This window comes from Protopterus annectens, chromosome 7.part1 (genome assembly GCF_019279795.1).
Source record: "Protopterus annectens isolate FY-2018-M chromosome 7.part1, PAN1.0, whole genome shotgun sequence".
Taxonomy (NCBI): domain Eukaryota; kingdom Metazoa; phylum Chordata; order Ceratodontiformes; family Protopteridae; genus Protopterus; species Protopterus annectens.
This window is the reverse complement of record NC_056740.1, coordinates 378727121-378740589: the sequence shown is the minus strand read 5'-3', so window position 1 is coordinate 378740589 and position 13469 is coordinate 378727121. Positions and strand designations below refer to the sequence as shown.

The 13469-nt window shown below is 41.1% G+C and overlaps 1 protein-coding gene across 1 annotated transcript in view; it reads left to right on the top strand.

Moving 5' to 3' along the window:
• The window catches only part of MYO5C (myosin VC), a 1763334-nt gene extending 1752333 nt beyond the window's left edge, over window positions 1-11001 (top strand). Inside the window, exon 29 of the mRNA XM_044078824.1 lies at window positions 10775-11001. Within this exon, the coding sequence (XP_043934759.1) occupies window positions 10775-10927 (153 nt within the window). The 3' untranslated portion in view covers window positions 10928-11001. The remainder of the gene's footprint in view (window positions 1-10774) is intronic.
• The last annotated feature ends 2468 nt before the right edge of the window (window positions 11002-13469 follow it).

Here is a 13469-nt window from a genome sequence, read left to right as displayed (position 1 = left end):
TTTTGATGTGTTGTTGTCAGTCTCATCCTTTATTCTCACTGGTGGGTTGGATCTGATGTGTCAGATCCGTCTCAGCCATTTCCCCAGCTCGAGGTCTTCAGCAAAGCTTGTGGAACTTTTTCTTTACCCATAATGCAACCCTGTAATTATTTCAGATCTAGTTTGCCAGACAGCAAAGAGGTTGGCTCGCATTGCTCTGGGCTAAGTAATTAATTTTTTTCTGTAATTATATTATATTATTGCATTCCTTTTCCTATATTTCCAAAATTAGCTAAACTACCATTCAAACTAGTTCTTTACCCTATTCTTGTTATTTTCCCGTAGTTGACATCCATTTTAATTAGAGGATATCTAAGGAATGTCCATTTTTAATTAGAAGACGTTCCTTTCTCTCTCTTCTTCTTCCCTTCTAATAAAAAAAAGTGTGTGTGTGTGTGTGTGTGTGTGTGTGTGTGTGTGTGTGTGTGTGTGTGTGTGTGTGTGTGTGTGTGTGTGTGTGTGTGTGTGTGTATGTGTGTGTGTGTATATATATATATATATATATATATATATATATATATATATATATGGTTTATAATCATAATTTTGAACATGTTTGTTGCAAGTACTCACGTACTCGAAAAACATTGTCGAAACTTATGATAGCGACTGAGAAAAAAATGAACAAAAAAATGTCATCAATTCGACATTTTTCGAACATACCACTACATCCGGTGTTATACAACACACTTTTGCAGGGGGCCAAGCCCCCCTGCACCCCCCCAAGTAGGGGGCTGTGCCCCACTGCTACTTATATATACAAACTCCGAGATCACACTACAGTGAGGGAAAGGGTACATTTCCCAATCCCCACTATAGTGCGATCTCCACTCAGTATGCTGAATTCACAACAGCGAACGCACAATACCATTCGCTGTTGTGCATTCGGCATGGTTTTTGTCACACATACAAACCTGTGCAAACTTACTTTTGGATATCCATTGTCACACACTTCAGCCACGACATTTTGGTGGCACACCTATATATATTGTTTATATATTCTGTTGTTGCCCATTTAAGTTAGAGGACTCTTCCTTATCTTTCACCTGTGTGTGTGTGTGTGTGTGTGTGTGTGTGTGTGTGTGTGTGTGTATGTGTATGTGTATGCACGCGTCTGTGTGTGTGCATACGTGCTTTTGTGTGTGTGTACGCGCGTGCACGTGCATGTGTGTGTGTGTGTGTGTATTTGTATGGCCCATTTAAGTTTGAGGACTTATTCTTCAACACTAGGAGTGACTTTTTCTTTAATCATGCTGCAAAAACAAGATAGTAAGCCCTTAGGCTTCAAAAAAATGTGAAAAGTGCAGAAAGAAGATGCCCCTTAGTGATTAACTCATTTTATATTTGTATTGTTTGGGGTGTCTTCATTTGCAAGAGTCCTGTTCCATTTGCCACAATTTTAATCAACGGGCATTAATGGAATGTAAAAACAAGCTTATTTTGAAAGGTCTTCTGAAGTTGCCTTTCTCTGAGGCTATATCTCCTGAATCTTCAACTTCTGACAAATCTACCAAATGACTTTCTTTGGAGCCGAGATTCTCTTCAGAGCCAAAGCAGAAGGCTCCAAAGTTAACGGATCCGAAGGCATCATTGGAGCAGGCCTCTCATCCTGGTTCCAAGGCTCCCTCAGAGTGGGAAGTTTCATTGGCGCCGATTGTTACTATGGAACATAGACACAGGAGCTGATCATCCTCCTTAGAAAAAGTTTCTTCTCAGCTCCCATCTCCACTGCTAGCCAGATCAAGGTCATCTACCCTGTTCACTCCGTCTACCAGGAGCTTATCTGATGAAGATGTGGATAGGGTCATAGAGAGACTTTTGAAGACACCGGCTTTGGCCAAACTACTGTTGGATCCGAGCCCAAAGGAGTTGGATCAGACTCAGCCTCTCAATCCTGCATCAGTTCCTCTTTCAATCCTTCCCCCTCTTTCAGAGCCAGAAGATTCCAATGTCCAGGTTGTGTCAGTGTCTGGTCCAGGACTCATATGTTCCTCAGATCTGATGTCTGTCGCGAGTGTCTCTTATGTTATTGGAGCAGGAGACCTCTGGGAGCAGACACTCCCCGGTCTGGTCTGCAGAGACTTTTCAGATCTCATCAGATCCGATTCTGCCTCTTGGTACTTTGGCATGGGTAAGTTGGGCTCTTACCTCTATTCCAGGGCATCCTTTTTCTGCTCCAGAGATTCTTTTAACCCTGACAACTTATTTGTTGGATCCTGGGAGCTCTTCAGATTGGGGACAGACTGCCTTTGAGGTGATTAGGAGGATTTTGACTACTTCCCAGTCTGGGACACAATCTCCTTTGGGTCTTATTCCCTCTTCAGTCCAGGTGTCTTTGTCTTATCACGTGCCCTCACCACAGGCCTGCAGAGATGATAGGCCTCAGTATGTATCTCAGGGTACTGTCCCCCTCTTCTGAAACCTCTCCAAAGTATCCCACTGAGGAGGTCCCTCGGAAGAGGACATGCAAGAGGAAGCAACTGACTCCCCGGAGGAGGCTATCACATCTGATACTGACCTCAATTTAGCAGAAGGGTCCCCACGATCACCTCCTGAAGGTGTCTTCTTTGGAGACATCCTAGAAATCTTAAAACAGAGATGTGATTGGCAGTGCTCCACCCCTTCAGCTGAGGAGTCAGTTTTCCTGAAGGCCTTTGCGTCTTGCCCTTCAACTTCTTGGGTGACTCCTCCTTTCAACGAGATTGTAGAATTAATCTGTCAAAAGGCTTGGGAGTCCCCAACCACTATAGACCCTACTCCTAGGAGGCCAAATAAGTACATTACTGCTCCAAAAGAAAAAAGCTTTTTAACAAAGGGTATAGGTTCATGCCATGGTCATGGATGGTGGTAGCCACTAAGAAGGAACTTTTTGAAACCAGTTCCATCCTCCTAATAAGGACTCTAAGACTTTGGATAGGTATGGGAAGCATGTCTTCTCATCAGCAACCTTTGCTTTGTGGTCTCTAAATTATCTCACCCACTTCTCTAGATTGCAGAGAGACCTGATTAAAGAATTATCAGACTCCCTCCAAGGGGCCATAACTGAGGTGGTGGCAGATAACATCAATGCTCAGCTTGCCACCTTGAATTCAGTTGCCAACTCATTCATGAGACTTATATTTTGTGCAGCAGATCGAATGAGTATGGCAGCAGGCTCAGGTATCTCTCTTAGAAGGCAGGCCTGGATGTACCCTTGCGATTCAAGTCTTCCTTCGTTAATGCCCCTTTTGACAGCTCTTCTCTTTTTGGGCCAAAAGTGAAGGAAATACTCAACTGGTGTGAACAAAAAGGCAATACCTTGTCTGCCATTGGAGTACATTTTTTCTACTCCTACCAGACCCTTTCCCAAAGGTCAAAACGGTAGTGGAAAAATGTAGTTCAGAAAATCTCAAAGGTTTTACCAGGACATACAAGGTGAAGGTTCCCCTAGAGGCAGAGGGGGGGGAACATTAATGAAAGATGCTGCCCTCATGGCAGAGGAGGCCTGCATAACCAGGGCTCTAGAAAATCTTTCTTTGGGAGACCCTTTCAGTACTCCTGAAGGAGTTGCCTGATTGTTCTCCTCTGGAGGTAGTCTGGGGTCGGTTGTCTCTGCCTCAAGAAACCTGCCTAAAGATAACAAATGACAAATGGGTGCAGGACATAATATATAGAGGATACATCATTCCCTTCTCCTTTCCTAGCCCCACAAACAAATCAGTTCCAGATGTTCCATCCAGTCAGAAAGAACAAGCAACATTAGAAATCCAAGAGTTGCTAAGAAAGAGTCATCCAAGAAGTGCCCACAGACCAGAGAGGATCCGGAACTTACTCAAGATTCTTTTTAGTTCCAAAGAAGACAGGGGACTGGATGCCCATTTTGGATCTCAGCAATCTAAACAAATCTGTAAAAAAGACCAAGTTCCAGATGGTGACACTGCAGTCGATACTTCCATTCCTAGAAAAAGACAGTTGGATGTGCTCTGTAGACATTCAGAATGTGTACTACCACATTTTATTTATTTTATTTATTTATTTAACATTTGTTGACCGGGAATGTCCGACTAGGTTCCACAGAGCCTGTTTTCAGCGGAGGCCCGGGGAGATATGCTCCAGATGCATGTCTTTGGAATGTGGGAGGAAACCGGAGTACCCGGAGGAAACCCACGTGAACACAGGGAGAACATGCAAACTCCACACAGAAGGCACCCCAGCCGAGAATCGAACCAGAGAACCTCTTGCTGTGGGGTGACAATGTTAACCACTGCACCACTGTGCCACCCATTCGAATGGACAGGTGGTGCAGGAGGTTCTTGCGCTTCCATCTAGGAGCCAGTCACTTCCAGTTTTGATTTCTGCCCTTTGGTCTCACTACAGCCCTCAGAGTGTTTACCAAATGCATGGCAGTAGTAGTGGCTCAGCTGAGACGCAAAGGATTCCATGTTTCCATACCTGCATGACTGGTTCATAATTGCCCCAACCAGGCATCATTTGCTTCAAGCAAGGAACTATGTCCTTCAACTCTGTTCCTCCCTAGGTATTACCATGAATCTGTGCTAAAGCCATGTCAAAGCTTAGTTTTCATAGGAGCACAGATAAACACAGCTATATACATAGCAAGACTTTCACAGGACAGAGTGGGTGACCTCTGTAATTATGTGAAAATACTAGTCAAGAAGTCAGAATCCCCCACAAAGCTAATTCTTCAGGTCCTAGGGAAAATGGCTGCTTCTATCATACTGATTCCTCTAGCTCACCTTCACATGAAGATTCTCCAGTGATTGCTTTTCCTACAATGGTTAATTCTTGGAACTTCCAATGTCCCACAAGATTATGATAACCAATGCCTGCAAAAAAGATCTTCAGTGGTGGATTCATTCATTTTTAGTGTGTCAGGGCCGTCCATTCATTCCTTCTCATTCTTAGGCCACAGTGGCCAGGGACACTTCCCAGATTGGGGGAGGGCGACCTTTTCTAGGGAATACAGTTCAAGGCATCTGGCAAGAATGCGAGGCTCATCTGCATATAAATATCCTGGAGATGAGAGTAGTGTTTTTAGCATTGCAAGCATTTCAGGACTTTCTTCCTCTAGGAACGACAGAAATCCAGTTGGACAACATGTCCGTAGTGTGGCATATAAACAAACAGGGGGGTACCATATTGTAGACACTTTGTTGAGAAGCTCTCATGGTCTGGCATTGGGCGATAGCCTTCAGCCATTTTCTGATAGCAATGCACATCCTGGGGAAATCCAACATCAATGCGGACAAGCTGAGCAGAGCCATTTTATGGCCACACAAATGGTCCTTCAACCAGAAAGTTACGGAAGTGACCTTCTAGAAATGGGGCCAGCCTTGCTGCAACCTCTTTGTATCACCCACCAATGCCAAATGCAACTATTCTGCCCTGATCCCTCCTACGGGGGGCTTCTGGGACTTCTTTATGCCTTCCCTCAATTCCACTAATCCAAAATTTTTGCAGAAAGCGAGTCTGTTGGAGACAATTATCCCAATTGTTCCCTACTGACCTCATCAAATCTGGTTCCCTTTTCTTCAGCCTCATCTTCTGGATGAACCCTGGAATCTGAACCCGGCTCCAGATCTTCTGACACATCTGTCAGGAATGGTTCATCCCAATCTGGACACACTCAAACTGATAGCTTGGCTGCTCCAGTTCCCCTAATTGCCAGGTTTCCATCCCTTTCCTCTCCAGACAAGCATATTTTATTGTCGTCTCACAAAACATCTACTCAAAAACTTTACAAAAGCAGATGGAAGAGATTTGTTCTATAGGCCAACTATAACAGACCATATCCTTTTACAGCAGTAGTTCACACTATTTTACAGTTTTTATCAGAGCTTTTCAGTGGCAGAGCAGCGGCAGCTACTAGTAAAGTTCAGCTAGCTGCAATTTCTAATTTCCATGTAGGAGAAAATGATCATCCTATCATGTTACACAGACTTTGCAAAACATTTTTGAAGGGCACTATTATGTTAAGACCACCATATAAGCATTCAACACCCCCTTGGGATCTCAATTTCATCTTATCTAATATAATTTTACCCCCTCCTTCAGCTACATGTGAGTTAAAATATCTTTCTTGGAATACCCTCTTTTTGGTGGCTATTACTTCAGCTAGAAGAGTATCTGAGTTGCAGGCTTTGTCAAAAAGCCCCCATATCTAGTCTTCCATAAAGACAGAGTGTCGTTACTCACTAAGCCATCCTTTCTCTCCAGGGTTGTGTGGGAGAATACCCTTAACCAATCTATAGATCTCCCAGTTTTCTTTCCCAACTTTCAAAATAAAGGAGAGTATTTGTTGCATCTCCTAGATGTTCATAGACAGTTATGTTTTTATTTACACAGAACTTCTGAAATAAGAAAATCAGATCAGCTTTTCATCTTATATTCTGATACAAGAAAAGGTCAACCAGTTTTAAAAGTTACTTTATCTAGATGACTAACATTATGCATATCCCACATTTATAATTCAAAGAACAGAGCTCTCCCAAATGTGGTTAAAACTCATTCCACTAGATCTGTGGCCACGTCTACAGCTTCTCAGGCTAGATTACCGCTGCATAACATTTGTGCTGAAGCTACTTGGGCAAGACCTCCTACTTTTATTACTCATTACAAATTGGATTTTGCCTGTAGGAGTAGAGCATCCTTTGGTTTTATGTTTCTGAGGAATATTCTCCATGAGCCCCCTAATAATTTAGTTGCTTGGGACATGGTCCCACCAGTGAGAATAAAGGTAAGCTTGAGAACAACACATACAGACGTTCTGTTCTTAACATAACATCCATGTGTGTTGTCCATCTCATCCTTTTTTCTCACAACCCTCCCTCTTTGTCCCCTGCCTTTACTCCTGGTAGACCGCATAGCACAATTGGGATTCAACTGGCCATATAGCCTCAGAAAGTATACCTTCTCAGTCTGATACTGATTCATACTTATATGCGTAGGAATATGCAGACACTCATGTATGCTGGAATGGTGGTACTGTGTAAAATTTTCTTCCATGGGCTGCTGGGAGCAAACAAGATCTGAGGTAATTACACGGTTGCACTATGGGTAAAGGATAAGGCCCATGAGCTTTGCTGAACACCTCGAGCTGGGGAAATGGCTGAGATGGATCCAATGCATCAGATGTGACCCACCAGTGAGAATAAAGGATGAGATGGACAACACACATGGAACGTTATGGTGAGAACAGAACTTCTTTTTTTCAATGCCTTACCCAGATTTTCCTGTACAGCAGCCTCAGCTGTTTGACAGTGTAACAGGCCACTACCATCTTTCAGAATTAGAAGTGGTTGGAGGCTGTTTCTCCATCGTAGCCAATGGAGAACTATCACCTCAAATGTTTTCATTCTGTAATTACTCATGTAGGGCTGCATCATCTACCTCACTACCTTCCCAACGTTCTCTACCCTAAAAGCTCCACTTGGTGAAAAGCAGTTTGTCAGATTCCATAAAGAGATTATATTTGTTTATGAGAAAAGTACTCCCAGACAGGTATCTGAAAATCAGAATGTGATGATTCTTGATTTTATTATTGCTTCTTTGTAATCCCAGAAAGGACAGTAAAGCTCAGATCCATTGTGGACCAAAAGGACCTCAAGAAGTGTTTTAGACTATGGAACATTCATACAGTATGCTCACTGCTCAATCATTACTTCCACTTCTTAGTTCAAGGAATTTATTTTTATACCCTTCACCTGGCTAACTACACAGTCTAACCTATGCGTCTCATAGAAAATTTTTTTCAGAATCCAGTCTGATTGACAAAGTTCTTAATTTCAAAAACTACCTTTTGGAGTAGTCCATGTGCCACAGACATTTGTAAAATGTGTATATGTCTTGTGGCTTCTTTCAATATTGGGAGAAGAGAGGTATACCCTTTAGGCTTTAGCCTGGAGTATTCACTTTTACCAGTCACATCCAAACATTTTTTTCTCCTGGCTATCCTAGGTGTTATGAACCTTTGTCAGCTGAGGATCACTGTCAGTCACTTGTTCTCTTTCTTCTAAAGAATTAAGTCATTTGATCAAATCCAGCTATAAAAATATGGTGTTCTCCTATTTCCTGCAGATGGATGCAGTATAATTGTGTGAATGAGTGTTGTCACACAACCTACCTCTGCTGGCCCTGCACCTGCTTCAGCTCTGAAGAATGTTAGCCAGTTCCATAAGTCATTCTTGAACAGAGCTTATGAGCATGACATAATTCAGCTTTCGAAGAAATATTTTAAATCTGTAGCAAGCCGAAGATGAATCTTTTTGGATGATTCACTTGTTTGGAATGCTGTAAGTTATTTTGTCCATTATTATGACATGGAAGCGTCTCACTAGAATTCTTGCTACTCTCCTGGAGATAGACATTTATCCATGCCTGAAAATATGTTTGCTTATTTAAAAAGTTCAATTTAAAATCTGTATGTTGTTGTGTCTTTCGGCTTTTCCCGGTTAGGGGTCGCCACAGCTGAACTTCAGTCCGCTAATGATTGGTAGTTGATTTTTACGTGCTGAGTTACCAGCCCTGACGCACAACCTTCAACAAAGGTACGCCCATTCACGCATGTCTCCACGCAGAAGACGCTCTAGCTGAGAATCGAACCAGACAGCGTCTTACTGTGAGGCGACAATGCTACCGCAGCACCACCACCACGGTAATTTAAAATCTGTATGTAAAATTAGAAATGATTCTTATAGTCTCGTTTGCAGCTGGGAAAATGTATTTTCCCTTGCTCAAGCAGTTATTTCAAACTGCTCCTTAATCACTTCTGGCACTGGCCCAAAGCTGCCAGGTTCACCCCACATCCTAAATGATGCATGCCTACCTTCTGGTGCAGTAGTCATTGCCAAATTTAGGATATCTGAAGTTCTTTTGGCAACTAGAAAGCAAACTGTCAGCAACCTGTAAAAGCAGTGGGTCCCTTGGATTGGAAATTAGACTACATTCTGCATTACTTGCTGTTAAGATGTTGCAATGTTTAGGCTTATGAGCTTGCAAACATAAAAGAGAAGTATAGAACAATTTAATCCATAAGTTCTTGAGAGGGAGTTTGTACATGTAACCAGAAATTAGAAATGCACATTCCATCTAGGACTTGAATTTATTTGTGGACTTCCTAACACTGTATTGTAAACCTTTGCATTGTTTTAATGATTTTTTTTTATTCCTGACATCTTTATTTTTTGATGCTATAGCCATAGTGTGTAGGATTCCAGTCTTGTACTCACTCTTTTGTGAACTGTCCTTTCTAATTTTTGTTACCAAGATAAGAGTCATCACTACTGGGGTTCACAAATCCTTCCTAAACTAGTAGTTACTAACACAAGACATAACATGGGTAGTCTGTTTTCTGGCCAAGGCAAACAAGGAGTAATCAAGCTGAAGCAAATACTTGTATCATATTGTTATGTAGCTTACTTGCCTTCATTTTGCCAAATGTAGCAAATTGTCATATCATTTTCTGAAGATGAAACAGTTATAATTATAACTAAGTACACTGCACCAGCCTTCCTTTCTCTTTGTATAAATTTTGTAAATACCATCCTGATTTTCAAAAACACATTTGATAATCGGTGTAGCAGCTCTGTTGGCTTGCTTGGATCAAGCACATTTCAATACAGGACAGCTGTCCTGGCACTGTGCCACGTTATCAAGAACACACTTTCCCCAGACTTCACATTCTGCATGTTGAGTCCAGAGCTACAGAGGGTTTTGCCATGGTGGTTCTTTAGAGCCTTCTCACAGAAACTTACAGCCTTCCAGATTCTTTTTCTTGAAGATTGTTCTATCAAAGAATAAGGACCCACTGACCAAAGTTGCTTCTGAAAAGATAAGTTGTTTCAAAGCCTCCTCCTTTAACTATAATTATTTAAGACTGTCTAAATCAGGAAGCTTGCCTCCAGCCCCTTGTCTTCTGTAGCATTCCACAAGAGGTGGGCCAGTACTTCAGTGAAACATTTGACTGTTTCCTTTAAACTTTCTAGCTGGTTCTCTTTGGTGTTCTGAGAGGGAACACCTGAGAAACAGAGACCTTGATGCTGCCTTATAGAGTTTCCTAATTTACAATGTTACAAATCACACAGCATCAAACCAAATAAGAAATTATCTGCAAGTTTGCCAGAGGGTAAACTCTTGGTAAAACCTCTGAGTTTAATAACCCTTAACTACCAGAAAAGACTGTAAGCACTGTCTGTATATTCAGTATCTTAGAGACCCCTGAGAAGAGATCTGTGCCTTGCATTTCATGCCATTAGGGATCCAGTGGTCCTAGATCTCTTATATCTTCATAAATCAAATAGCCCAAATAACCTAACAAACACCATTACCAAGGATCTAAATCTTCACCAACAGATAAAATGTGTGTGTGTGTGTGTGGGGGGGGGGGGCTTCATTATGCATCACCCTCCCCATCTCTGCTATCCTTGAAAATGGCAGTATAGTTGAAGGGTGGGAATTTGTAAGATGTAAATGGTGGCAAGAGGATCCTGTAGTACCTGCATGCTTTTCTGAAGAATAAGGGCATCTCGACAAAGATGCATTCAGAAATGTTATTTATATCTCACTGCACAATAACCTTTATGTAACAAATACAGTAAACACTTAAAACATAACATGCTTTTAAGTTGCATTTTCTAGAACACTGCATTCGTGTTGCAGAAAGGCAGTAGTTGTGACTTCTAATTTTGCGCAGTGCCTTTTGTGTGTAATTTAACATTCTCTTTTATTGTGTTTGCAGTCTATGCTTCAAAGCCGTGAGGATGGATCTCAGCTTTTGATGGACACAAACTACCAGTTCCAAGTGACATTTCCTTTTACTCCATCTCCACATACATTAGAAACTATCCAAGTGCCCAGTAGCCTGAAGCTTGGCTTCCTCACAAGAATCTGAATGTGTTATATTATTTGCAATGTATACGTCTGTAAGTAAAAATGGAATAAACTGCCTTTCTCATGTTCATTTTACACTGTTTACATTTTATTTACTCAAACTAAAAGCTTGTAAATGTTTTCAAATTAAAAAATAAGGTTTAATTTCAGTATTTATAATGAATTCTAGTGCCATTATGCTTATCTTTCAGTAACTGCACGAATTGCAATAATGCTTTTTGAATTTTATGTACAAAAAAGAGAACCTAAATTTTAGCTTGTATTAAAATATTGAGTTTACAAAGTACTACAGAAAAATGTATGTCCTAATTCACATTGTTTTGTCAGAAACATGTTATTCAGTTAGGCAGGAAACAAATGTCTGTAGAGTGTTTTAGGACTGACAGACAATTTGTGATCCATTTTGAGCATTATTTTAGAATAACAAATTGTGTATTTGTGTACATATTGTATACTTCAAGCTGGCATTTTTATCTGACTGAGGAACATTCAAATAATACAGAGTACAGTAATACTTGCTGATTTACACTAAATTATTTGCTGTATAAAGCAATAACCTGGGATAGTTTTATTGGTTACAGTTTACTTTCAGACAACATACATTGTTAGTACTTAGTTTAGAGAGAAATACAAATGGAGTTTATAACATACTTTGCCATTTTCTTGTACTAATGTAAGATTGCATTGTGTGAAATCTGATTTGTAACATGATCACATCTTCAAGCGTATATTATTATTATGTTTTTTTGCATCATGTTTCACATTTAATGCACACTTCAGTACTTTAGCATTGATAAAACATAGTATTAGCAGATAATTTCACTTTCTTTGTTACTTCTCAGTATTAATAGCAATTAGATAAATTATGGGGAGTTAGTAATAAAGCAAAATAAATCCCACCCTGACCTATACATTTTAGTTATCATTGCCAAGCATTTAAAGGTAATGTATGCAGATTAATTTAAACAACTCGATATCTTAAACAACTCAATGTCCTTCTCCACTTCAAAAAAAACATGGGTTTTGTATATGACCACAGCAGCCTTCATTAAAGCTCCAGACCTATGCAAATTCAAAATACAAACTCAAAAGACTAAATAAAAGTAAAGAAATTTGTTGGTTTACCATTTTAGATTGTCCAGAAAGGAGAAATGTGCATGTGGGAGGAAGATTCCCCAAAAAAACAGATACAAGTGTCTTTTCTACGTAGGCACAGACCATAATCATACTTAGTGTGCTATTTGTCTGGCTTTTGTACCCAAGACGATTCATAGCTGTTTGCCCTTCCTTTCTGTTGCCTAGAGAACCAACAGCTGAATCTGCCCACCTAGACATTCAGCTGACTGTTAAGAAGAAGTCAGAAAAGATATGTTTAGAGACTTCTGCTGTCCAGCCTCTGACAGACGTTTCCATCAGTTCAGATGAAAAACCTGAGGATAGTCCCATTCCAATGCCAGCTCCCTCTGTTGTAACCCAGTTGGTGGCTGACATGGGCGTGATATCTTTCATGTCTACCGAGGTTGAGTATACATCTACCACAGATGAGAAGTGGGAGCTGTGACTGATAATTTCAGAAGGGCCTAGGGGTACTCATTAGGGAAGAAGTTCCTGGTTTCCTGACTGAAATCAGGCAGGGCTCTGAACCACCTAAGCTTGTTAGGGCTGAGTTTCCATTATGGCCTTGAAGTACACCCCCCCCCCGCCATGGTTATCAGGGACTTCTGCTGTTCCTTTTTCTTCTACTCCCTCTAAAAGGCTTAGGGAGTCTAACTCTTTTGATGAAGATGTGGAATTGTATTCTAGGAAAGAGTCCGCAGCATATTCTTCTCATATCCATTCCCCTGTTGCTCTAGGTGAAGTGGATGAGGATACCTTTTCTCTGAATTCCCGTATTGAGGAGCTTTCTTTCAGTGACATCATTATAAAAATAATGGAACACTTTCAGTGAGAGAATTCCCAAAGTCCAAAAAAAGGTATTATGTCCTTTAACAAATAGATTCTCCCAGGGCTGCGGTGGTGCAGCGGTTAGCATTGTCGCCTCACAGCAAGAGGTTCTCCCATTCAGTTCTCGGCTGGAGCACCTTCTGTGTGGAGTCTGCATGTCCTCCCCACAGTCGAGTGATGTTTAAAGACATACAGGTAGGTGTGTGCATGAATGGGTGTGCCTTCTTTGAAGGTTGGGCGTTGGGCTGGCAACTCGGCACCGTAAAAATCCGCTGCCAATCAGAGTTCTGCTGTGGCGACCCCTAACCAGGAAAAGCCGAAGACAAATAGATTCTCCCAGGCCTTCTACAATCTCTCCTGTGTTACAAACCCTTCCAGATACATTTATTCCTGCTTCCCATGCTCCTGAGTCACAGCCTTCTGCACCTCTGAAGCCTTGTTTTACAGTGTGCCTGAAGTTCAAAAGTTTTATATAAGAATTCTTCTTTAGACAGACATTTCAGTCATTTCTCTTTCTGTTGATAAATCGTCTTCCAAAATTCTTTCTCCTGACTAGGACATTAGGGTTATGGATAGGTATGGGGGAAAAAAGTATATAC